The 27741-nt window shown below is 37.5% G+C and overlaps 1 protein-coding gene across 1 annotated transcript in view; it reads right to left on the bottom strand.

Annotated features, from left to right (window-relative positions):
* Positions 1 to 579: 579 nt before the first annotated feature.
* SMARCA2 (SWI/SNF related BAF chromatin remodeling complex subunit ATPase 2) overlaps positions 580 to 27741 on the bottom strand; it is a 127698-nt gene continuing 100536 nt past the window's right edge. The window contains exons 29-34 of the mRNA XM_071581487.1: positions 23542 to 23759; positions 11957 to 12062; positions 10687 to 10788; positions 7233 to 7365; positions 5974 to 6116; positions 580 to 5323 (exon numbers count right to left, since the gene is read on the bottom strand). Coding sequence (XP_071437588.1) covers positions 5288 to 5323; positions 5974 to 6116; positions 7233 to 7365; positions 10687 to 10788; positions 11957 to 12062; positions 23542 to 23759 — 738 coding nt within the window. The 3' untranslated portion in view covers positions 580 to 5287. The remainder of the gene's footprint in view (positions 5324 to 5973; positions 6117 to 7232; positions 7366 to 10686; positions 10789 to 11956; positions 12063 to 23541; positions 23760 to 27741) is intronic.

Here is a 27741-nt window from a genome sequence, read left to right as displayed (position 1 = left end):
TAAACTGTAACACAAATAACATGAGCAGATATAAATTCACCTCTACCAGAAACCATGTCTGTTTCAGAGAAATATTTGGCATATAAATAATTCTCTTTCATTTTCAGTGAATTCAAGTCTTAGAATTGGGGTCCTCTCTTGATTTTTATCTCTATCTCTTTATATGAGAAAAGCCTCTGTGAAGATGGCATTTACAGGCAGCACATGATGCAATACATAACTTAAAACTGTCAATCTCATGAAAAATGGTAAATGTAATGAAACATTGGTACATATCTCCGCAGCAATGGATTGTGCATGAAAACATGACACTGAATACCAAGCCCACACAAAGCCAGGAACCAGGAACTCAAGCTAGAAGTTGTCATGAAAACAGTCCTTGTCTTGTGTGTCAATACAAGTCTTCTGGTCCCTTTGAAAATGTAAGAACTTCATGCTGCAGTTTGTTTTGATTCAGCCTCTTTGACAGCAACTTGTCATATGTGGGAAGATATCAGAAGCATCCTCTAATTGGATAACAATTTTGTTTTTACTCTGTCTGCTGTGGTCATGAAAATAAGAAAGAAGTAAAATACCATACAGGTTGAAATACAAGCTCTTTATTACAAAGGCAAGGAAATAGAATTGTCTTTTACCACATAACAGCATCAGATCAAGGCAGAGACTTCACTATGTTCTTTAGCACACCCATACCTGGGTGAACACAAAGCAAAAAATATGGTAAATACCGCCATATTCACAACCCTCACGAGTAAAGCTAACAGACAAGGACTAGTGTCTGGAAAGCAGGTGTGACTTCCACATGAGAAAGAAGTAGAAATACACCTGCACCAATCTGTGCTCATTTGAGCTCTTGGTTGTTAAGCAGAAATAAGAGTGATGCACCAACTTCCAGTTAAGTTTTGCTTAAGATCACATTTAAATAATCAGCTTTCCTCACAAAACAAGCAGGCTGCATCTGGATAATCCTTCATGGCATTTACTTCCTGCACAAACATGGCCCTCAGTTTTCAAATACTTAATACATATGACTACACAGTCCCAAAGTTCTGTACCCACTGTGAATGGGATGTATAGTTTCAATAGCACAGCAAGATTAGGGGTGAGAAACTCCCAACATGATATAAAGTTCTATTGCAAAGGAGTCAAAATTGTCTATCATTCACCTCTTTACCTACCCTGAACATTCTTCCCCTGCTTCCTTAAGGTCTATACACCCATATAAATTATTTTTGCTAGCCCCTTTGGGGAATCCACATAACATGATTTACAGTTATTTTTCAGCTTACAGTTCAAGTCCCTATTCAAAAACTGCAGGAATTTAAAAGTATTTCACAGGATTTTCACATGAGCAGAAGGCAAAACAAGAGACCAACCTAAAAATTCCTTTATAAAAACAAATATTGATTTTAACATGTTTTATCATGTTTTCTAGACTAGATAATGTGTTCAGTAAATCCGATTGTCCAAACATTAATGAAAAAGTTACCATAGGTTGGGCATTATTAATGAAGCCATTAATGCTTTGGTAGTTGACAGGACTGAGCATGTACCAACAACTCCGTAATTAAACAAAACTTTGAGGCTTACCACTGCCTCAGCTGTGCCTTTAACTCAGTGTGGACAGAAACTGTGGCAGTATTTGCTTTCTACAATCACTGAATTGCCAGCTTTATTCATGAGCTAAGGGAGTGAGAAATACTTTGCACTGAGCACCAGACACATTTAAGGAGAAAGCCACTTATATTAATAAGTAAAAGGGTCTGCATTTTCTTTGTTTCTTTCAGAAGGTGAGGGGAAAAGAAATATTACTAGCATCCGAAATGCTTAAAAGCTGTCAAATATTATCCATCTGGCTGACTTATACTCTGCTGACTTCCCAGGAGAAACAGATGCATCAGGAAAACCTCTTGCTATTTACATCACTTTGCTTGTCTTCCTCAGTGCCCAAGCTACACAGTTTCCAATTTTCCTATACAAATTTTTGACATCAAGGTAGGAAATGAGCTGCTTTCCCTCAATATGGATTGTCGCATTGTGTTTTCATATGGGTATTGTCCAAAAGGTATTTCAACTGTTTTGCATGTCACTTTGTACTAGAAAGGGAATTCTGTAAAAGACAAAGTGTTTCCATCTTTAACATAGATTTGTATATAACTGAAGTAAAGATTTTCTCCTCTTTTTTGTCAAAAATTTGGAGGGTTACATACAACAATTTTCCCAGTACCTTTTTTTTCACATAGTGTTGTGCGGAGATTATCAGAAAAACAACTCATCTTGAAAAATGCAGTAAATTCATACAGAAAAACAGCAAAATAATAATTAAAATATTACTCCAGGTAGAAATTAATCCGAATCCTAAGCAAAATAACAGGACCAACTGCAGCGGAGGCAAAGGTATGATTTACAGACATAAATCTGCTTTATTCTAATGTTAAAAAATAATGGCAGGGGGTTTTTTTGAAACTCAGAGGAGAAATTGAAAATATTTTTACATTCCTCAAACACAAAAAAACAAACTGCAGCTAAGAATTCAAATTTATTTCTTCATGCAAACTGGTATGCTCATATGACTTACAGTTAGTGACCAAAATCAAAGCTACTTTCCATTTTAACAGGTATGTTGGGTCTTCTTAGTTACTTTTTATTCTCCAGCTAAACACTCATCTGTAAATAATGTGTTCTTGGAAAACAAATCAAACTGGGTCACTGCAAAGTCATCTGGGATTCTGGGGATGTGATCCTGTGCCCCTTACATCCAAGTTGCCAGTTTAAATCCATTCTAGGCTAGCAGTGATTGGAGCCTACTGCCAGATGTTTTTTGTCATGCTTAATAGGTTGAGAGACTTCAGTTCATTTTGCAGCGAAAAAATAACATTTCTATACAGTCTCATGGAAGTGTCACTGAAATCAGAATGGCCCCTTCAAACCAAACTATCCCATAAAACAGAATCACAGAATGGCTGAGTTTGGCAGGCACCTCTGGAGATCATCTGGTCCAATCTCCCTGCTCAAGTAGGGACACCTACAGTCAGTTGCTCAGTACCACAATCCAGACGGCTTTTATGTATCTCCAAGGGAGGCTTCACAAGCCCTCCAGGCTGAGTCACTCTCATAAAAAAATACTTCCTGATGTTCAGGGGGAACTGCCTGTGTTTCAATGTGTGCCTTTGGTCCTGTCTTGAAGAGAGCCTGGCTCTGCCTTCCTTACACCACCCTCCCTTTCCTGATACTAATTCACATCAACAAGATGCCTCAGAGCCTACTCTTCTTCATGCCGAAGAGTTCCAGCTCTCTCAGGCTCCCTGTGTATGTCCTTTATCTTAGTGGCCCTTTGCTGGACTAGCTCTAGTATGTCCATGTCTCTCTTGTACTGGGGAGCCTACCCCTGGACAAAGCATGTCAGACACATCTCACCAGGGCTGAGGACAGGGCAACGATCACCTCCCTGGACTTGTTGGCAACACTTCTAATGCAGTCCAGGATACTGCTAACCTTCTTTGCCAAAATGACACATTGTTGGCTCATGTTCAACTTGGTGTCCACTCCACCAGGACCACCAAGTCTTGTTCTGCAAAGCTGCTTCAGACACTGGTCTCATCAATGTGAGCCTCTGAGATCAGTGGCACCCCTGTGAAATATAGGGTCTTCCATTCAGATGGGGCATACAGTAGGCATATGATGTTTGAAACTGCCAAAACTAAGTGAAGTTGACTTATCCCAGTGAAGGGCTAATATACAAAAATGGACACCAGAAAACTTACTGATCATTTTCCAGCTGAGCTACAAAAATCTGACGCAGTTAACATACTGCAAGGCAGTAGGAAGAGATTTGCTGTAGAAACACTCTGAGAACCATGCAGTTCATAAAAGAAATGTTCTGTTTGCAAATAGCCTGCTAGACTCGTACATTTTTTATACTATATATATTCAAATATAAGAAGTTTTGATTTTCCAGAGCAGAAACATTAACTGCAAATATGTAGTTCAAATGTTCACACTATCACCTTATTGCATTACTACTCTGATACCTCAAGATAATACTTTAAATGAAAGGACCTATAGGTGAGCTGACTGCCTGCATAACTAATTGTATTCATGCCTACAAACTTATATGAAGACAAACTTCCTGAAAGAAAAAGTTTATTTTATTGCTTTATCATTTAAATTGTAATTAAGTAACCAACTATGCTATTACTTCAAGGTATTAATTTACTATTTCAGTTTTATTATTCTTATTTTAATAGGTATTGTGTAAGTTCTATAGTACTTGAACTTTACATGCAGGAAGGACCACAGACGATCTCTCTACAGGAGACACTCCTGCTCTCTTGTTCCTACTATAAAAAGATTCTCATGGAACTCATAATGCAAGGCCACATCTATTGAGCTAAATTATCTCTTTATTAGGAAAGCACCAACACCACATTTTTCAAAATTACTGGAATTTTATTTGCCTCAGGCTTATGACTTGCAACCAAAGACATTGTGCAAAGAAAGCAAAGATTAAGTACACTTTAGGGAAAAGGTGATAATCCACATTGGTAACATAGAAGATCAGTCTGATGAAAGAAGCGCCATACATTACACTATATAGATTGCAATATTCAAGAGCATTTTTTAACCCAAATTTTTTAATAGAGGAAAAACAAAGTTAAGCAGTTTACAGTAGACATAAATCTGATACAATTCAAAGAGCATTTTTCTGAAGATCATCAAGCATAAAGTGGAAAAAGGTATATGGGACAAGGTGGATGAAGGCTAACTATTGAACATTTATAAGCTATTAAACAAAGTTGCATATATGAACCACAGTGTAAAAAACTAATACAGAACAAATAAAAAATTTGAAAACTGCCTGATGAAAAATAAAATAACCAGTGGCTTTTAACGACTTCTCCTGGTTATCAATGCTACAAAAGACTTTTTTGTCTTTCTGAGGCCACTGAAAAACACCCTATCAAATGATAAAACCAGGCACAATCAAATCATTACTAAGTCAAAACCAGCCTATAGAAATAGACTGTTATCCCCATATTCCATCAAAAGTTTTTTTTTTTGTTGTTTTTTTGTGGCCCATTTGGTCACAATATGTTACATATTCTTTTTTTTTACACCATGATATCATATGTTTGTCTGGCACTATCCTAAAGCTAATTTTTAGAGAATGAGAATACAGAAACAACCCAATGTCTATTTGACAAAAAGATTTCACTGGGTGTAAAATAGGAGAAAAGAGAAGAGAAGGGGAAGGGGTCAGTTCTGCCAAGAAAATAAACCCTATGGATCACTCATCATCACTTCCGCTTGCTTCCGACTGGTCCTAGAGGTAAGAGACACAAGACAAGTCAGAAATTTTTTCCAGCTATTCTGTGGAATTTGTAAAAGAAGGGAAAAAAAAGCAAGTACAGGGAAGAAAAATGACATTTAAACTGACAAATCAAGACAGCCTTAAGAAAGCTACTATTTTATCTAATATTTCTCTTTCAGCTAATTGCTGTAGACTTCTTTAGAGATGGAAAGACAGAGTCAGGAAACACCAGCTCCTTCTATCCAGACATTTAAAAACAACTGGTATGACATGTATTTTCATTTGTTACAACAGCAGAAGCACCCACCAAAAAAAAAAAAAAGAAAAGAAGAAGAAAAAAATAGAGGGGGGAAAATAATGCTAAAAGCTTTTCATCTGTGGACAACAGCGAACAGATCATGAGACTTAAAGGTTCAATGGATGCAGTAACAGCTCGAAGAAATAAGCTCCAAACTTCTTAGACTTCTTGTCTTCCAGCACCTGGGACCAGATCTCACAAACATACCCAGATACAGTTAACACCCACTCAGTTCTCTCAAGATGAACATTACAGACTAAACATGTGCCTAAGCATGAATAGTTGAGAATTCTGACAGCAAGGAGGAGAGGTCAGAGATGCAATCACTGCAACCACTTCCACAGTCTCACTGAACAAAACTTACATTTTCATCTTGATCCTCATCACTATCATCATCACTCACGACAGGCTTGGCTTTTGCCCGGCTTTGCCTCTTCTTGCCTTTTCCTTTCTCCCGACTTTTTTCATCCTTCTTATTTAACTTGATTTTGACTTTCACTGATTTTGCTGCAAAAAGTTTAACAGCATACATTAATGTAACTTTCACTTATCACCTTTTAAATGTTGTCTCTATTCACAGAGATTCACCTGTGGTAGCAGATATTCCCCTCTGACCTTATTTGGACCATCAAACAATGAAGCAGAGGTATTTGCTTTTAATTCTCTATTTCTTGATAGTTCTAACAATAATTTGTATTAAACTACAAAGACTAACTTTAAGTTGACCATATGAATTTCCTTTCCATTCTCAGAACACACAGTGTCTACAGGTAGTATTATGTCCTGTGAGAAGATACACATCTGAAAATATTTGCTTTCTAGTCGACAGAAATGTTTAACCTCTATACAAACAGACTTTTTTTTAAAATTTTAAACTACAGAAGTGGTATGTGGAGGTGACTGGCAAATTTAGAGCTGACACCCTTGTAAGGACCTGTTAAATTTCTGATTCCAGAATATCCACTCGTTTCCAAATAAGCTACTAAAGTTGCATGCTTTGCACACCCGTGTTACACACTTGGAAGAGTAGCTCAGTGTGAAGTACTACAGCTCCTGTAACCAGAGAAAAAGTAGCTGGAGAGTTTGAGTCAATGTACTGGACAGCACAAAGTGAAATTAAGGGATCCCTCCTTTTCCACTTCATCATGTTTCCAAGTCGGCAGGGCCTGAATGAGTGTTCCCAAACAATCGGAGCTTCACTTCGTGGTTGTCACACTGAAGATTATTTTCAGCATCACGTGGTTCTTAACCAGGTGATGAACTTGCTAAGTCACATCATGCCTGAAGGTTGACCACTCATGGATGAAGATTGTCTTTAGCCTTTCCAGGGACTTCTATTTACAAATACCATGAACAGGACCTGAAGGCTTTATAAAGTCTACAAAGCACTTCTGTGATTTGTTTCTGCCTTAAAATAGTTTACTGTACTCTTAAGAAGTACAGCGAGAACATGGAGCCGCAAGACTTACACTGAATGTTAACACATAAAGCAGTAAACTTAGAAAGAAATAACTTCCATCAATGGAAAATAGAACCTTGCAATCAGTCTCCATGCAGAAACAGGAAAACCTTCCCTTCCACCCCCAGATATACTTTCTTTTCAGTGTTTAGCAGGAGACTCACATTCTGACTCTGATTCTTCTTCTTCGTCGTCTTCTTCATCATCATTGCTTTCATCCTCGCTCTCCTCTTCTTTGGCTATCTTCTGTCGTGCACTTTTGAACACAGAATGAAGAACAATGGAATCTTCATAGATCTAAAGTAGGGATACAAATCTATGTCAGAACAATAAAAGTCAAGCAGTATCAAAGATTCATAGCATACACCTTAATTTCCAGTGCAAACCTACAGAGTATATGACTTTTTGAATACTGGCTAAAAATACTTGTTTTATGAATTGTACAAGAAATGCCAAAATTAATTCTTCATTCTCTAAATGAAGAAATATGCCAATAGTGAGCTGCAAAGAAACAACTCTTACAATGTATTACATCTAAATGTCCAGTTAGAGCGTTTTTTCTATTTCTATTACCACAGGAACTATTGTGCATTTTCATTAGATCAGAACAGCCTTGAAAAGCTGCCAAAGGAACAGACTTCAGCAGTAAGCACCTTAATTAAAAAGGGGTTATAGTCTAGAAATACAGTTGATAAGGACAAATGGCTAACTATCATTTAATTATCTTTAGCTTTATCCTGAAATCCAAAGTGGCTACCAGGAAAATAATTTATCCCAGTTCATTCCTTCTTTCCTCTCAGATCTAAAAAGTCTGGGAAAAAAACTCAGGGCTTGTGCTAAACTTAATATGTGTTCTCAAACATTCTGTAGCTTTTGAAGTATCTTTGGTACACCAGATTTTCTCTTTAACCTCAAGTATGAGGGACTCTCAAGAACATGATAACTTCTGTCAGCTTGCAACACATTTCTCAGATTAACACAGCAAAAACCTTGCTGTCTTACTCAGTATCTGGTTCTTTGTAATTACCTAAAAAAATGCTCTTGTGCAGTTTGTTTCAAAAAATGTCAGAAGCAAAGCATTGGACAATTCGGCACTAAACAATTAAAAATAGTTAACTGAAGAGTACAGAGTCACAGATTGCATTTAGTTTTATCATCGTCAGCATCATCATCATCATCACCAACGACTTTGGTTGTCATACTACTCTGGCTAAAGGAAACACTTTCTTGTACAGAAGGACACGGGGTATTTTTGATAAAGAAAATGGAAGGATTTTTGTCTGCCATTACACAATCGGTATGCTAAACCTGATAAAATTGCTCTAATCTTTTCTAAGTTCCATAAACCGAATTAGAAAAAGTTTGTTCAGAATACTCTACATGAAATATGCAATTCCTATTTTTTCACCTGATTGCCAAGTCCTTTTACAGAAAAACTGCCTCTTACCGTGGATTGTTCCCCTTTCTGTAAGTACTGCTGTGCTTTTTGTTATGAGATGTTTGACTGTCCCTGATCATAGTAGAATTTATATATATATATATATATAAATAAAAAAGTCATAAATGCTTTGAAAAGGCTGTTCTCCCACTGTTTTATGACATTAGTGAGCTGTGAGACCCCAGAGCTTCCTTTCTCTAAGTCAAATAATAACTGACTTTCTCTTATACCTATTCTTTTCAAGTCGTCTATTGATAGAAGCCCCCAAGTTCCTCCTGAGAACCATTTATTTTTCATATGCATAAGCCTAGAGTATTCAGTTGTTCATAGGAATGGCTCTTTCAACTAACCTGCTTTTTCTCAGACAAAATACTTTTCCAGGAATAAAAGGAACTAAAGACGTGCACAACACTGTATATTTTAAATGCCAGTCAGTACATATTTAGGGCATCAGTATGACCCAGACTTTGAAACAGAATTTCCAATTAAATTAAACAGGTTTAAAAATTATTTTAACCTTCTTAGATTTTTTTCTAATATTCATATCTCTTTTGATACACAAAAAAACCTGGTGCTGCTTCATGAAAAGCTGTGCAAATGTTATTACTTTGATGAAAATCCATTCCAACAGGTTTCAAAACATCAAGCAACAATGACAAGTAGAACTTCCTTCAAAAAGGGAGAAGCAATGACAACAGAATTTCATGAGTAAATGAGAATGTTCATGATAAATCCTCTGTTTCAAGAGACACAAAGTATTTTTAATTCTGTACAAATCTCTATTTCATTCAACCATTACAACACGGAAAACTTTTCAAAATACTGAGGCTGCATTGAGGACAAGAGCCTTAACACACACAGTCATTCTATCCCTGAAAAACCCTCCTAAGATTCCATCTCAGATGGAACTGCTTTGCTTTAAGGAAAAGCAACCTGCAGCATTTCAAGAGAACACTTGCAGTCACTGTGTGCTTAACCAACTACTTCAATTAGCCCTTTGGTTTTGAGCGCATACACAGATAATCCGGTTTGCTGAAGTGAACTGGTATGTCGGAGCAAAGACCTGAACTACTACAAAGAACACAAGGTGGCAAGGTAGCCCTGAAAACTGGAGGATTACTGCAGAAGTGTCCAGTAACTCAGGTGAAATCAAAATGATTGCTGTGAGAACCTCATAAAAAAACCACCCCAAACACTAAAGCAAGATCTTAGCTACATGTTTGTTATTTGGGCTTCATGCCATAAAAGGTGTAGGTCTGCGAATTAGTGTCGGTTCACAGGGATGGAAAAACAATACTGTAACACTCTAATACATGCTAGGCTTTTTCCAAGCAGAGTAGCAATATCTACCAACAGTTCTGTCTACTTAGGATTATTCTTGTCAATTTTATCACCTTTGCCTAATAAGGGACCAGTTCCCTATCAGTCACTCTGATGAAAATAATTTCATTATTTTCCCCATTTCATACTGATTTTTCTTTACCTCTTCTTACCTCTTCTCTCAACTTTTACCATTTTCTGCAGTCTAAGCCATACTTTTTCCTATTAACTTTCCTTCACTTTTCCCCTCCATCTGTTATAATTAGATATTTATAGCTGTTTTACTGCTATAAGACTGATCTCTGAGACTTACCTGGGATTTATTATTACTGCCTTTTAAAACAGCCACCAACCTTTCAATAATGAAGAAGTTGGAAATACCAGAGGGTTCAGAGGGTATAAAGCTTCATACACACATTTTTACTGCTTGACAAACCTTGAATTTATACTTTCCATCAGCAGAACTGAAGAGTTCACTATGAAGCATTTCCTCAACATCCTGTGCTAAGCGGCAGTTACATCTGCTCCTTCTGTGATCCACTGTGGAAAAACTAAGCTGATGTACTACTGCACACACACTGCCTTTTATCATACAGTCAAATAGTCTTATTGCAGCTTTAAAGCACACACAGATGAGAAAAAGTCTCATCTCACAATTAAAGTAAAAACCAATTTTTCTGCTTACACACACTGCAGCTGTGTCCAGTGAATTCTGGATGATTCTAAAAATGTGGTCATTTTTCTCTACTCAAAATAAGAATTAAAACACAGGGTTTACATACACAAATAATAATCAACAAGCACTGAAAACATTAGATAGGGGAAATCTGTATGTTTAACAGAAATTAATTTATTCAGACCTGTGATCCCTCCAAGTTGAATGTCTGAGCATTTTGACACAGCAATGTAACATCTTTCTCCAAGTCTCCAAGACTCCGGTACTTATGGTTGCGAATTCTTTCCTGTTGCATTTATTGAGGAAATGAAGTAAAGCATTGATGAGCAATAGTGCAGAAAGAAAAGCACCAGACAGGACACTGAGTTAATATTTAATTCAACACATGAAAAACTTTCTTTTTAAAAGTTTTACCTAAGCATCAAGACAGGTATCTGTTTAAAACAAATACATCAGGGTAAAGAACACAAATGAAGCAACTTCTATGTGAATTGGAAGGGTTAAAAGCAAGAGAAATGGAGCTCTTTTGGTAAAAGAAGTTCCAGGTTCTTCTTTCTAGCAAAGAAACAAAATAACTTTTGACACAAATGGAAGTTATAGAGTTATGACATCATCCAACATGCAACAAGCTGCCTAAACCTCATCTACCAAAAAGTGTTTGGGTCTGACCTGGCTGTTTCCAGATATGATCCTAAGGTGTAGAGGGGACGCCATGTGACGAGCAGTTGAGGTCACTTGGCTTGTTCAGTCTGGAGAGGAGGAAACTGAGGGGAGACCTCACTGCAGTCTTCAGGATCATTATGAGGGAAAGTGGAAGGGCAGGCACTGATCTCTTCTCTGTGACCAGTGATACAATCCAAGGGAAGGGCAAGAAGTTATTTCAGGGAAGCCTTAGATTGGATCCAGAGGGTGGTTGGGCATTGGAACAGGCTCTCCAGGAAAAGCGGCCACAGCACCAAACCTGGCAGAGTTCAAGAAGCATTTGGACAATGCTCTCAGGCACTGGTGTGATTCTTGGGCATGATTCTGTGCAGAGCCAGGAGCTGGACCCCATGATCCTTGGGGCCCTTTTTAGGTATCCAACTCAGGATACCTAAAATTCTGTGATGACTATATTCCCCTATATTCTGCTAAAAACACTACATCTTTTCACATACTCAGTGTTTTACCAAGTTTGTCGACAGATTCACTATCAGTTCTTTGCAAAAAAGGCACTGAGATGTCATCTCTGAGAGTTTCATTCGTGTCATGCTGTTACAATTTGATTTGACTATGAAATTACAGCGATACACTGCAATATGAACTAAACAAAATTCCAAACAAGGTGTGCAACAATGTTTAAAATCTAAGTCACAAATACAGGTTGTCATTTTAAAGAGGACTTTATGCTCACCCTCATTATTTGTATAACAACAACAAATGGAGAAATCTCCACTTCCAAAAGCGGTTCTTACCTTTATCTTTTTGAAGTCCACTGGTTTCCTAATCAATTCATAATACTCTGGTAACTCTTTCCTTGATGGGAGCTGAATGAAGACTTCACTTAGCTGCCGTCCCGAACTGTTGAGAAAACAAACCATAATGAAAAGAATTACTTTAACTTTCTCACAAAACACAAAAGCACACACATAATCTAATAAAGAAAATAAAAAAAAAAATCACTATTTTTTCTTTCAAATTATTAGAAACTGAACTCTTTTAAATTTGGTACAGATAATTAATTTACGACTGTTGTCCTAACATACCATCATCATTAGAGATCATTATATATAAAAGGATTTTGTGGAAGTAGGATCAGGATTTGCATCTGAATTCCACAGTTGTTTCTGAGTACACTCTTATCCTTTCCTTGGTTTTGTTCAGTAATTTTTAGCAAATGTCTCTTCTGTCACTCTTCAGTTTATCTTCTTTTTGATCACTTTATAGTTGGTTTTGTAGTTCCTCATCATAGCAAACCATTTATTCATACTGATTTCCATTATACTATATGTTGATTGCTGTTAGACTAACTAGATGTTACAACAAAAGATGTTACAACAAAAAAGAAATTATTAACGTCTATTAATTACTGTTGGGACTTTGGGAAGATCATTGCAACTATATTGAAAATCACTTACTGCTATTTGCACTATTTTAGCCATCTGAATTAAAGTGATAGGTTATCTATAAAACTTTCATACTGTAGGAACACTGCCTATCACTTACAGGTATTCAGAATTTCTAAGATTCCCGTATGTCCCATCCCATCACTTATCCTTTCTTAATAGCTATTTTACACTTTCAAATTAAGGGTTAAGCTGGGCAAGAAGGCTGCCAAGTACTGGTCTCCACCTGAATGTCTCTCTTCCAGTCACACTCGAGTGGTGTAGGATCTTATCAGACAACATTAAACTAAAACTGAATTCAACGTTAACTGAAGCACTTCTGCAGTGGAAGATAAGGATGACAAAAATCAGGTAACAGCTCTGCCCTTTATGGAAGTAGTGAACGCTCACTATACCTTATGCATTATTTAATGCCTGAAATAACACCAGGATTTGAGAAGGTACTGTTTTTCTGATGAACCTTACAGACTAATGAAAAAGTATGAACAGATTTTCCTCATTTCCTAACTAGCTGGTGCAAGGATTATTTTATTGTTCTCAGTTTAGTCCGGGGACAATGGTGCTCCTTGAATGAGAAAGAACACTGTAAAGGTAATCGCAGATTCCTAATTAATATTGTTCTACCAACATCCTGGGCACTGACTAGCAGCTGGAGTATTTTTTCATTCAATGCAGATGGAGAAATCAAAAGCCTCTGTCTCATCCTGGTAACTTCTCTGACTTGCAGCAGCAGAAGCCACTCGCCTTGCCTGCTCAGCAGTAACTCCTTGATCCCAGCAAGTTTACAGCACATGCCTGAGGGCACTCCTGGGTGTGCTGCTGCACGGTGGGACAAGGAGGTGGGGGTATGGTGCATCCCTGCCAGGGAAGATGATGGTTAAGTCTATCTATACCCCAAAGGGCTCTTGGGATAGATACACCAAGAGGCCACTGGCACCTAAGTGGTATGTACTGGCAATTTCACCCAACAGATCTAATTTATTTGGGAAGACCCTGTTACCGAAACAGAGGACAACTGTCATGCCAACTCTTACTGTTTCTCTCCTGCCAGCAAATAATTATGAAATTCTGGCCACTAAATCTGCCATATCCTTTGGTACAGACTCACCAACTCATTACTTACATACTTGCCCTGTCAAAGTGTTTATACTATGGATTCAAAGGCACTGTCCATGACCTGCGTGAGCAACATCATGCTGCATGACAGAACGTGTCTTCATAGCAGACTGCCCTCAGAAAGTGAAACTGGAAGGAATGCATTAAGTACATGCTACACAACTGGCTAAATTAACATGAGTTTCTATTTCTTTGCAAATTGAGGACTTCCCCAAAAATTAATAGAGGGAAGCATTGAGCAGTCACAGCTGCAACTCAGATACATTAAATTTGTTCTGAACATATACAACACTAAGAAAACCAGAAATCAGATTTCTGGTGCCCAAATGTTATCTTAAAATTTAAGTTTCTATTCTCCATTTCTCCATTTGTAAAATGAGAATAAACTGCTGTGAAAGAAGTTCTCTATCTGCAAAACATTCAGACTCCTTACGATCATTAAAAAAAAGCCCAGGGGAATTCAGCTGTTCATTAGGTGATCAGTGCACATCTTATATATGCAAGGCACTGATCCTGAGAAAAAGCAAAGCAAAGCAGTATCCTTTTGCACCATTCCACGGCACAATGTAACTTGCCTTTCTGCACCTTTGCACAGTTTGAATGGGGATTAGGTATGCAGAAGGACTGAATTATCACTGCTGAGTTTAATTTCAGCAGCTTTAACAGAAACATCTACTTGAGTAAAATTACTGAACCCCTGAAGCTGGTGTTTCTTCAGCTGTGCTTCAGAGTCCAACACCAGTCAGAATGACTTCAGCATAAAGGAAACAGATATTAATAAATCAATTATGACCAAATTTTAAAAGATGTTTAGCATATTTGACCTATTGCAAGAGCTCCTGTGATTATAGCTTTTTATGTCATGGCTGCATTTTTTTCTCTTTTTACATACACACTATGACCTTTATACTGTATTTTATTTAAAAAATATAACTAATGAACTATTAAACAGCAGTATTTTTTGGTACAAAACCAGCCAACTCTGATTTGTCCACACATTTAACTAAACTAAGAATGTCATAGAAAACCTTCCAGCTTTTGCTCAATATAATTAATTACTGAGAAGCTCTTAAGACCATTAAGGGCATGAAATACACAACATTCTAGGCAGAGGACTAGAGCCTGATTTTGTCTACTCAGATCAATAACAGCTTATTCTGTTCTATCATTTTTATAGAACCTACTTATCACATCATCACAAAGAAACACTATCTGTCTTACACTCCCTTTGTATATGTGAATCCACATTATAAAAAAATGTGATCTTTTCTAATGTAATCTCAAATTGCTGTGTTGTGGATACAGCAGGAGAAAACTGGTAATTATTAATGCAACTGTTTTTAATCCTTGTCCCCACTTATGTAATTAGAGAATAATAACCACAACAACCACCACAAAAAATCATGCGCAGTAAAAGATCACTTATGGTTGCCTAGCAACTAGCAGGCTACGTGCTGAAAGCAAGAAGGACCAGAATAAATTAAAAGACCTGACTCTGAAAGAACTGTGACAGTTCACTGCTTCTGCATTAGCTCAACATGCTAGCCCTATTTGTGCTCACATTAAAAACACTTGCATGCTATTCAAGTTAAAAAATCATTAGGAAATACGGCTCATTTAAAAACCATTTTTGGTTAGAAAAATATTTGTGCCCAATGTTTCAGATTTTCTCTCATTTTTGTCAAACTGCTCACAAGGTGCATAGAAGCATATAATTCCACCTGTTTAGTCAGTATTGTCTTCAGTGAAATGAAATGCAGGAACCTTATTTGTACAAGTCATTTTTGTATTTGTTTACCCAGGCAGCATTTGGCCAGAAAAAAGCTGCCACACACCTATCAGAAGTATTACTATGGTCAACAGTCTTTCTCCTTTGAATTCATATGGAGAGACAACTATGAAGCTGAAACTGCAACACGTTCTCATATTTTTGGCAAATTTCAAACTTTTAACAAATACCCACATTCAGTTTAGGGCGGGTAGAATGAGGAGTTCTACACCCTTGCCCGAGTCAGAGTGTTCACAACCAGAACCATGGCTTGAAAACTACAACTTTCAATCTAATGCAGCTCACAAGAATGTTATTTAATAAAAAACGAGTGTGAGGGAGGAGAATTAGAAGAGTGGACATAGTAAGGTGGTTCCTTTCTATTTCAAAACTTCCAGCACTAATCCAGCTATGTAGGAAGATGATTGATATTCATTAATGGTTAAGTGTTTAATGGTTCCTTTTTGGAATTGATTGCAGTAATACATGGTGGACCTGTCCCCATCATTGAAATGCAAGTGGATGAAAACAGTAAAAAATATAATTCCTGGGTCTGACATATAGCTATGTACTCCATAACTTGGGCTTGCCTATAAATAAGAATTATTTACTTTGTGTGTGTTGAATGCTCAAGAGTACCAGTTGACATAATTAATTACTAGTCAGATTAGCAATTATATTACTCTTCATTTTACAACAGTTAAAAACTGGCAACTTGAGAAAACAGATGAAAACAGCCTGAATAAAATCCATTTTACATACACAGAAAATGCTCTCACCCCGAGCTATGTCATCAAAATTAGAGTACTATGGACACAAACCTAAACATGCTGGCTTTAATGATGCAGGGATCCAAATGCTACGCACCACAGCCAGGGACAGTCTCTTGCCAAGAAGGAAAAAGCACAACAGCTTAACAACTCTATTAAAATGCCGTCAGGGGCTACCTGATACTGGGAGAAGGCTTTGAGAAGTTAACCAGTACACCATGGAAATCCTTACTTTAAATCTATGAACAGAGCAAACAGCAAGCAGAGCACAAATGCAAATCACAGTATGGAACAGAGCTATCAGCATTCTAGGACTCTTGAATTCAACTAGCAGCAGCATCTGAGTTGCGCAGAGATAGGAAACACCAATCTCTTAAGCAATGCAGAAGGAAACAGTGGGTTTGTAAGCAAGCTGGACAATTACAAGCTATGAATCACAGACTCATAGAATCGTTTAGGTTGAAAAAGACCTCTAATATCATTCAGTCCAACCACTAATCCAGCACTGCCATGTCTATTACTAAACTGTTTCATTAAGAGCCACATCCACACACCTTCTCAACACTTTGGGGGTGGTGACTCCACCACTCTCCTGGGCAGCCTGTTCCAGTGCCAGAGCACCCTTCCAAAGAAGTTCTTCCCAACATCCAATCTAAACCTCCCCTGGGGCAACCTGAGGCCATTGCTGCCTGTCCAGTTACTTGTTACCACTAAGAGCCTGACCCCACCTTGCAATCACCTCCTTTCAGGCCAGTTTTGGAAAGCAATAACGTGCTGCCTTCAGCCTCCTTTTCTCCATGCTGAACAACTCCTGCTCCCTCAGCTGCTCCTCATCAGATCTGTGCTCCAGACCCTTCAACAGCTCCATTGCCTTCCTCAGAATATGCTCCAGCACCTCAGTATCTTTCTGTGAGTGAGGGGCCCAAAGCTCAACACAGGATTTGAGGTATGGCCTCAGCAGTGCTGAGTACAGGAGGGCACTCACTTTCCTAGTCCTGCTAGAATGAAGTATCATTAATTTTCTCCACTTAATTTTAACAATGAGGAAAAGAAAGCTACACTTACAACTTGTCTTCCTCTGAAAGAAAACAAAAAGAACAACCTTTGAAAGAGGAAAGAGATTGTTTAGGAGACTAAGCCCATATATGCCTAATACAAAATCAGTACCTGGGCCTCAAATGTGGCATAAAAATTCCTTATTCTGAAAGAAAATGTATCTCCTGTAAAATTGACCCCACTTTCAAAAAGCTAAAGCATTTTAACGGGATATACAAACTACTTTTTGTGTGCCAAACTGATTTGGTGACCTCACGCAACAGGACAAGAGGAAACAGGCAGAAACTGATGCACAGAAAATTCCACCTAAACATGAGGAAGAACTTCTTCACTGGGTGGGTGACAGAGCACTGGAACAGGTTCCTCAGAGAGGTTGTGGAGTCTCCTTCACTGGAGATACTCCAGAACCATTTGGATGCAATTCTATGCCATGTGCTCTGGGATGACTCTTCTTGAGCAGGGAGGTTGGACCAGATGACCCACTGTGGTCCCTTCCAACCTGACCCATTCTGTGATTTTGCTTTCTGAAAATGTAACACACATACTACGTGATTCTATGATATTCTATGATATTAATTTCTATGGGCATTCCTTATTTTAGAGGGAAGGAAAGACAGATTAAAAGCAGGAGAAATGGAAAAATGCGTGACAATAATGCTAGACTGAAGCATTTCGACTTGCCCTCCTCTAAACAGGTGTTTACATGGCAAGAGTAGAACAAGGTAGAGGGCTGTAAAAGCACCTAAATCTTAGTTTAAGAAATAATTGCCACAAAATCTCAGATTAATATGTATTATTGCAAATGGAGTCTGCAAAGTTGTTGCACATACTTAATTTTGGAGAATCAGGATGAATGTGTAACTGGAAAGGTGTTTTCAGGACCTTGAATCTAGGGTCTTGATATTATAAATAATCATATACGTTTTATAATCAAGGATCAAAGGCAAATCTACCTAGTTATTTCTGTTCCACTACTTCATACAGAAAGGTTCCACCTTAATTAATAATTTTTATGAATTAATGAATGCTTATATATGCTCATATAACCTTGTAACCACAATCCTGTATTTTTAGATGTTTCTACACTCTTCCTGTGTTTATGTTTCCCGTTTTCCCCTTTTTCCCAGTGGCTTTATTGAAAGCAATCATCTTCCCCTCTCAAGACTGTGCTGTGTTTGGATAAACAAACCAAGCTATTTCCTCTTGAAAGGCTCTCCCGTGCTACTTATCATTGAAATAATTATTTACACTTGTCTCAGTGTAAAATAATCTTTCTAGAATGGAGTAACAATCAAGTACTATGTATAGCAACTCAAAAGCATTAACAGTGTCACATATAATGACACACTCACATAATGAGTATTTCCACATCCACACAAGGAATAATGTCTGGGTGAGGCTTCCATTTCCTTATGGCTGCACAGTATTGATAGATTCTAGTTGGCTTTGATCAATAATCTCTCTGCCCAGGTAATTCTTTTTCTGTCAGTTCCACTTGAACTGACACTTGAACCAAAAGAAAAGCTTCCTATATTCAGTCTGTAAGTATCATATAATGCTCTCTGACGTAGCGTATTTCGTGTCAATTATTTTACTCCAGACTTAACTGTGTCCAGTCTGCCACGAGTATCATGACAATCCTGATATTTTTACCATTTTAGATTTTTGCTAGAATGCTTCTCATTTTTAATACATATCATAAATATATAGTGATCTATGCCAACGTTAATTCTTCAAGAACTTTTGTGGCAGTTTCTAGTTTAACAGTTTCTAGTTTAACAGTGCCTTCAGTTACATATTTTTGTTTGTTTTCACTCAGATTAGCGAGTTCACTTATTTGTATTGATGCTGAACGAGGTTTTATTCTATTTTTTACATTTTGTAGATTTGAGGAACACAGTAGTTGTAGATTTTTAGAGGGTTAATATTTCTAACAGTTTAATGCCTTTCTATCACTACCCCTGTCCCAGAACAGGGAGCTTAAATTCCTTTAGTTAATTAATCTTGTTTAGACTCCTTTCCAAGGTAGAGCTGAAGGATATCAGAAGGCCTACAGAATGAAACACAAACACAGGTCAGAGTGACCCAGAAGTCAGAACTGGATGAACTCCAAGGGACCTCTGTGTGCCTGAGGAAGAGGAGCTGATGAAGACAGAGGGGCTTGACAACCCCAGACCCAATTCCAGGGGTGGGACTGGGGCTGGACTGAGAAATGTGTAAAGCAATGATTGGAGGGATCTTATTATAAAAGCCATGGAAACAAGAACTGAAGGGCACATGCATGTCATCCTGTATTCCTGTGGGCTGTAGGCCTGTGGTATTAAAGGACCTTTACCTTTTATCTTACCCTACACTAACGCGGCTCGGAGTTCTGCTTTGGGGGGGGAGGGGTCACTCACGAAATCAATCTCCTCTTTCTTTCATATTAGCTTATAATTTTCCTGTGGTACCCTAAAAATGCTTTACCAAGATCACAGAATTATAGAATGCTTTAGGTTGGAAGAGACCTTTGAAGATAAACTACTTCAACCTTCCTGGTGTGCATGGGGAGGGACATCCTTTACTTGATCAGATGACTGGAAGTCAGAGGACTCTGATCATATTTGCTCCCTCACTTTTGCTTCATACAGACTTATTTTAGCATTTTAAACTATTATAGGCAAAATGTAAACTAATTCAGGTTTACCTGTGATGGCAAAGCAATGCGGAAGAGTCCAAAAGGATCTCCATTTGTAATACTGCGCTGTATCTACAGCTGGCAATACGTTTTATGGTTTGATATTGAAAGCTGAGTAATAAGAGCACAGGTACACTTTAAAAAGTGACTTCAAAAGTGATTTTTACTTAACAATTTGGAGCACATACCCCACAGCTCTTCACACTGAGGTATCCCTACCTGTTTACAATTAACGAAGACAAAAGTAAGATAAAGAAATTCCTATCAACATGAAGAAAAGCTTGAAACACATCACCCAGTACTGGAATCCAAAGCAATACAAACTATAAGAGGCAAATATTGTCAACTTGACAAGCACCTTAACAACTCTCACACCAAAGACATCTAAGCAGTCCAAGCTGAACATTTTCACAGTACCTTGCACTTCTGTACTTTCTTTTTTTAAACTATTATATGGGACACACCCCAGGTATTCTAATTTCAGGAAACTAATGGTGGCCAGTCAAATCAAATCACTGTTTCCTTCAGCGTGTTCCTAGCTCTTCAGAAAGATCCAAAGAAAATCAGCTTTTATTGTCAATGTAATGTTTCATTAAAATCGATACAATGGCAATAAAAGGAAATAGGTGAGTTGCTATAGTGTACTGCAAAGAGAAAAATCTAAATAAAAAGGTTGATATTCCACTGAGGAAATGACAGAGATAAACAGTAAACTGACCTCAATGCTATCTTCCACTCTTGCATGGAGTTTTTTAACAGAAGTTTACAAATAACTGGGTAACTACCTCTGAATTTCCTTTTCAGAAAATCATATGCTGCATTTTTCCACACTGAACGTTTACCTCTAATGTTGCTAGTATGTCTGTTTAAACTTGTTTTAACCTTTACATAATGTGTAATTCAAACTTCAATTTATACTAGAGATTATGGTTTGTATTTTTGTAACCTTCAGCCCTCCTTGACATAGACAACCCAGCCTATTTTGCTGTATGGTTTTTAAATAAGGAAGGAAAGGATGGTACTTGTTCCCAGCTGCCCACAACAGAAGTTGAGTACAACACATCAAGAAAGCACTGGAGAATCCTTCCCTGCATCAACACTACAGTGTTGCCACAGAAAAGCAACCAACTAGTACTTCAGATTTCTGTGTGCACCACAGATTTTTTTTTTTAAAGAAATGTTTTAATAAGAGCAGAGAAGTGGTTCTGTATTTACAAGGAACTCTTCTCAAAAGCCAGGGAAAACATGGGCTAAAGCATGCAGAGACAGTTTAGAGTAACACATTCTTTTGACATTTTTGCATGCTGCCCTTTAAACTACAACAAAACTCACTAGAGATTGTAGAATTGGTTTTGACAAATTAACTCAGGACAAAATCAGTAAGATTTTTGGATGGGTATCACTGGACCACCTTTTGGGACACAATTAGTTCTCCATAGTCTGGATCAGCCCTCTGGACTTATCATGAAGAAAAGATGAAACCATCTATTAGCACTGAAACTTTTAGCTAAAGACAAAGATGATTTCAAGCATTCAAATACTAAATACAAGAAAAACCATTTTTTCCCCAGATGAAGTTCATGACCTACTTTTCTTCCAATTAACTGTCCCTCTGTACTTGCCCCAATTGCTTTCCACACACAAAAGCCCAGAGCTGAACAAACATGAACCCTCCACAAACCTGAAGGGTTCCAATGCCTAAAACCCACTTAATTCTAAAGCTGCAAATCCTGAAAGGAGTAACTGAACTCTAAAGCAAAGTTAGCCCCAAAGATGTTAGGACTTTAAAGTTTCCTGATGCCTAAATATGCAGTTCTGTTCTGTTCCAAATTTCATAGGATTGAGTGGTTTGATGTTGACTCCCCAAAAAATCAGAATGCAGAAACTTGGAACTCCTCTGTATGGCTCAAAGCACTGAACACCTCAGTTTAACAAGCATTTTAATTCCCTACAGAATAGAGCTTCATACAGTTTTTAAACTGGGAACCAATTTGTCTTGCATAAATGTGGGCTCCTGGGAGAGGGAATGTATGCCTTGTAACTATATAATAGCTCAGTGGTTTATTTTTTTGACAGAAATCAAAGAAGAACTTCCTGGGGCAGAAACATCAGGCAAAAATTTTTAACTTCCCCAGTAACTAGTTACTATTGGTAGCTCTCCCCTACTAGAGGCTACCAGAAGTAACTCTGCCTGCTACTTTGAAAGTGAGAAGCAGGCCTGGTTTCCAATCAGAAGTGCTTGGCTTCAGGAGAAGGTTCAAGGCCAAGGATTCAAAATGCAGAGATGCTTCCCTGCAGCCCTGACTGGAACACCTGAACTCAAACACTTCTCCTGTCTCAGGTATTATGTTAGCTGAAAGTCACAGCCAGCTAAATACAGAGACTGTAGTCAGTTTCCTGCTCATCATGTTTGTTGCTGTGAATGCTGTTCTGATGCAATAAACTTTACCATGCATGATACAGAGAGCCTGAATATCACTGTTCATTTTAACAGTTATGGCCAAAAAAGTCATGCATCACAGCAGTGTGTGTTTTGCCAAGTACCACACAAGTTACCATTGCATAGGTAGAGCCAGAAAAGCAGCTGCAAAAAAGAGCCAAGCATAAGTTGCTATTTAAAGTCACAGACTGCAAGTTGCTTACAGCCAAAAAATACGTTGTTACACCCATGCAGGTGACATAATGCAAATACTCTCTGGCCTTCTCTGAATGCATTTAATATTAATTTAGTTTATGATAGGTGTTTATGTGGCTTAAGTAATTCAATGTACAACAAAGAAGGGATAAGTACACAAGAAGGTTTTACTGAGTTTTGGCAGACAGAAGCTGAGTTAAAATGCAACTTTCTCAATCACGTCTGATTCAAAGACGTTATGAACTCATTCTTAATTTCTTGCCCATGAAACACAGATGATTTTCGGTTTGAAAACTTGCAAAAGTCTTCAGATGACATTCCAGATTAGAAGGAATATTTTTTGTGAGGTCCAGCTATCTAGGATTATTTTATGTTGAAAATAGCAATTTCTTGACAAACAGCATCTGTCTCTGCTGTGGACAATATATTATGCTCAGTATTTCTGTGATTTTTCCTTTGGCAGCTCTCTGACATTCATGATATGAGCCCTATATATTCTGGGCAGTCTTTCAGGTCATGGTGAGATCCATGTAAACTTGCATTAATAAATCTGTAGCTGTACCTTCGAAAAGATTAATCTCATGCATGCTTCCCCACTACACTGAAGGAAAATCCTGCTCAAGCTATATGTTCTAAAGTACATCCCCTGAGGAGAATGACTTTATTCAGAAGCAGGAGCTCTATGCTTGCTTTTTGTAATTGTGTTTCAACAACTGTCTGTCTATCAGATGGGTCTTTAAAAAAGTCTCCCCAAGTGTGAGATCAGGAACAGGCCCTAAGGGGAATTACTTTTCATAAAAGATGTGTCATCAAGACTTTCTAAAGACTGAAAAATATGCAGCTGTTGTAAAATATAGAGAGGGATAGAGGGAGAGAGGACATGCAATAGAGAGAGACTGTCTCCAAGCTCACCTATCTTTGTAGTTTATCACAGTATCAATGATAGCATTCATTTGTTTTGTCAGTTTGGGTGGGTTGGGCGACAACTTCTCTGCAGGAGGTCTGCCTCTTCTTTTCTTTGCTTTCTCTCCATCCTCCTTCCCAGAATCTTTATCCACATTTCTTCTTCTCTTCCGCTTTTTAAGTCGAACTTCCTCTTCCATTTCTTCCAAATTGCCGTCTTCAATTGCCTGACAACCATAGATGCAAAAAGTATGATTTTTAAATAAAAGAGATATTGCAAAGGGAAGTAACAACCTGTATTTTAAAACTACAACAATAAAAAGCAATGCAACTCCATAGGATGCTAAAATTCAACTCAAAATATTCAGTTTATTTATAAACTGCCACACAGAAGTACAACACCAAACTGAGTTACTTGCAATCAAAGAGACACTAACAATCCCACTATCCTCTAAGTAGATGACCTGTTTATCTGAACCTTGAATTCCGCACCAAATCACAGACAATGTGGTATTGTCTCGGTAAGTGTACAACAAACACTAATTTTTTCATATCAGTGCTAGTGCTGGGTTACATAGTTCCATGCCAAACAGACTTTGATATCAGATATTTCAAACAGGATAATCTAATTTGTGCTCAAGTCCCACAGCAAGTTCACACACAGTTCTTAGTGCACACAAACAACACAGAGATGCCTTATGCAGTAACAACTTCTCTTCCAAATATTTTCATCAACTTTTAAATCACCTAAGTGTTAACACCATCTGTAAGATGTATCATTTCCCTTCTAAAATAGTAACCATGAGTTAAGCAGAAGCACTGACAGATCAGTGTTTTACTGTAGAAAGCACTCATAACAGAGGACGAAAAAAGCCCCACCCCAAAAACCAGACCTCACACACAGTCACAGACAATGAACACTAGTTTCAATTACCTGGATGTACGCTTTTAACCAGACACAGCGGCAATACGCAGAGGGATAAAAAAATTGCTACAAAGAAACCAAACTAGGAACAAAGGAAACCTGTTCACACACACTATCAGGTCCATGTTATAAAGCAAGAAAAAGCTGAACTTTTCTTGATTTGAGAAAGCCAACAAAAGAAAAGAAATAAAAATACCAGGTCATAAGAGAACCGAAATTAAAAATTAAAAAAAAAAAAAAAATCTTAAACCCAAGGTTTTCTGATTAATGCTTTCTCAGAACATAACTGATGTTGATATTAGTTGCTTTTGGCTCTCAATATTGCCTTGAGTATATGCAAATGCTAATCAATCCTTTCTTGCAGCTGAAAGAGCTCTAATCCTAAGGCAATTGCCTTCATTTCTCCACAGCACCAAACATGGCTAATATTTATGATCATGTGAGCATAACAATCAATATTAAAGAGTGATTACAGCCCAGACGTAATTTTTCTGAATTGTGTACAACCTCTCTTCAAAAACGTTTTGTGAACAAAACCTGATGCACAACACAAAACAACCTGGCATGGTAAAAATACCAGTGGGATTTTAAAATCTGTTTCATATGCATCCTCTGATGTGCAAATCCACAGAACTAACACAAACGCAGAATCCTGAGAGACAGCCTGAAACTAGGCCTTAATAATCAAAAGACAATTTACATCATGCTTCCACAGCATTCAGATAACCAATATGAAGGAGGCTCGAGATGTAATGAGTTAGGAAGAAAAGATAAGGAAAAAACCCCCCTGCACACAAATTCATTAATATTCATCTCGCTAAAGCAGGACATGCGCTATAAACCACTGAGGCTAACAAAGATTAAGAAAAGGAAATGTCTCTGCATCTCTTGGAAGCTAGAAAAGCTAATAATAAATACAGCATGCAAGGCTGTCAACAGTTAATGTCATTGCTCTCCTCAAGCACTCAGTTGTACATTGAAACACGGAGAACACCGACTTCTGATGTGCTACACACCTACACATGCCTGTGATGCACTTCTACTGAATCTTCAAGACGGCAACGAAAAAGGATATTTACCTTACCACTATCAGCAGGCCGGCTATCGGAAATCACAGTTAGTGGGGATAAAATTAACAAGCCAGCAAAGCAGCGAGCTGCTAGTCTCTTCATCAGCTGATCAGGAAAAAAAAGAGAGCTGGGGAAAGGCTATGTTTTCATATACAAGTGATTTTATTTTACTGAAAATTTAATACTGAAAGGATTGTGGATACTGAAATCTGCTGTTTCATTCTACCTATTACAAGGCCTGAAGCCTTCCTCCTTCAGCATTCTTTAATATTGACAACTACTTGTCATATTTCCCCCCTTATTATTCTAGGCATTCAAGTTAGATTTTTAGCTGTGCAGTTACTGATTCTTGTTAGCATTTTAATAATCACAGCACAATTAGAAAATTTCATGTATGATTTTAAAACTGAAATAGGTTGCACACATTTTAAAGATGCATTTATTACAGAAAATACATTGCTATTACTTCACAGTGAACAGATCAGGTTTTGGTTATTGAAACTGATGAAAAAATCTGTTCTGACTTAGAAGAAATTAAAAAGAAACCCTAAACCAAACCAAGTTATCATTCTGTTAACTTTAGTGGCATTTTGTTGTCTTTAAGAAAAAAAGTGTTTGCTTAACTACAATATATTTATATTTTTGCTTGCTTGACAGCTTTTCTACCACAAAAAAAAAAATCACAGTGGTCCTGTCCTTGCAGAGTTTACTAACATCTTGTTTTAGAATTCTGCTTAAAATTCTTAATTAGAGCAAGCAATATTTTTGAAAATAAATATTCACAAAAAGACAAAAGTGAAAACCTTTTTTTTAATATTACATATACAAATGTAGTAAAGACAAATGATAAAAATAAAACCAAGTAAACTAACTTATACTCTGCACTCTTAAAATTTGTAACTAGCAGGTAGCAAATGAATTCTTAGCAAACTACACATCTGCAAACAAATGTTAAACTTTCTACTGAACCAGCAATCCATCTAAATTTATACTAAGCTTTCAAGACTTCTACACATGAATGTCAACTTCTAGTTTTCCTTAAACTTTAGTGACCCCCCTTGAAAATGAGTGTGACAATACCAGCAGTACAAAAATGTTGCTATTATTACTCTTAACATTAGTTGTCAAGTGGTAAATTTGTATTTTGTATATAAACAATAATATTTCAAACCAAAGCTATATGATTTATTCTGCCTCAAAAGATGATTTAAAACCGTAACACATAAATCAATTATCAGCAGGTAGATCAATGACCTGTACGTATGTCTGCACACAGGATCCAAGCATGTGTGTTTCAGCAACAAATACCTCATCTGACTGAGCTCTTTGTTAGACAAGCTCACGATTCTAGGGCTTGAGTGCTACACCAAAAAGAATGCCCTTCCAAACCTTTTTAAGTATAATAATGATAGAAATCTCTGGCACAAATCTCCAGTTCCTGACAGATGGGCTGTGCAAGAATGCAAAATAACACAGACATCTCCCATGCTCAAATGCCTCTGGATTAGTGAGGTGAACAGTAAGAGAGTCAAGGAAAATTGTACACAAATGAAAATTTAAAACTTTCCTTCCATTTGGAAAACTGGACAAAACAGTACAAAAAGTCTGGGCACCTCATTTTTTTGAACGCAAGCTATAAAAATTTAATGTAAAATTTTGCAAGTTGTCATGAAAGGCAAATAAGCCTTGGTGGAAGTATGAGGACCCCACATTAAGTTTTATACTGACAAAATGTTCCTGTTTTTCTGACTTTTATTACTGTAACCCAGGCCATGTGAATGAAACAATTTCAGTCCTAAAGAGGTAAGAGCACGCTGGCTTCTAAGGGCAACAGAACTTCAAGAAAGAGCACAGTGATCACAGATTAAAGAAATCAAACTGTCTTCCTCCAAAAAGGAGCCCCCAGTTCCCAAGCACAAAAATGTATTTTTCAGGAGGCAAGTACAAGTTACTTCTGAGATGATAGTCTGCCTTCTTATTGCTGCTTGCAATTATATTTTCCCTTTCATGAGGAAAAAAGCTCTTTTGAGATGAAAATATTCTGGGTGGACGTGGATACAACTACATGAGAACCACAGAAACATAATAAAGATAAAATACAAACTTTTGTTTCTCTGTTTGAAGGACAGGACAATATAGATGTATTCTTAACTTCTTCTGCAGAGCATGACAGAGCATGATGACTAAATACCTTTTCAGTTCAGAATTAGACTC

The sequence above is a fragment of the Pithys albifrons genome, chromosome Z (assembly GCF_047495875.1).
Source record: "Pithys albifrons albifrons isolate INPA30051 chromosome Z, PitAlb_v1, whole genome shotgun sequence".
Lineage (NCBI taxonomy): Eukaryota > Metazoa > Chordata > Aves > Passeriformes > Thamnophilidae > Pithys > Pithys albifrons.
The sequence above is the reverse complement of the archived record's forward strand: the minus strand, read 5'-3'. Positions and strand labels throughout refer to the sequence as shown.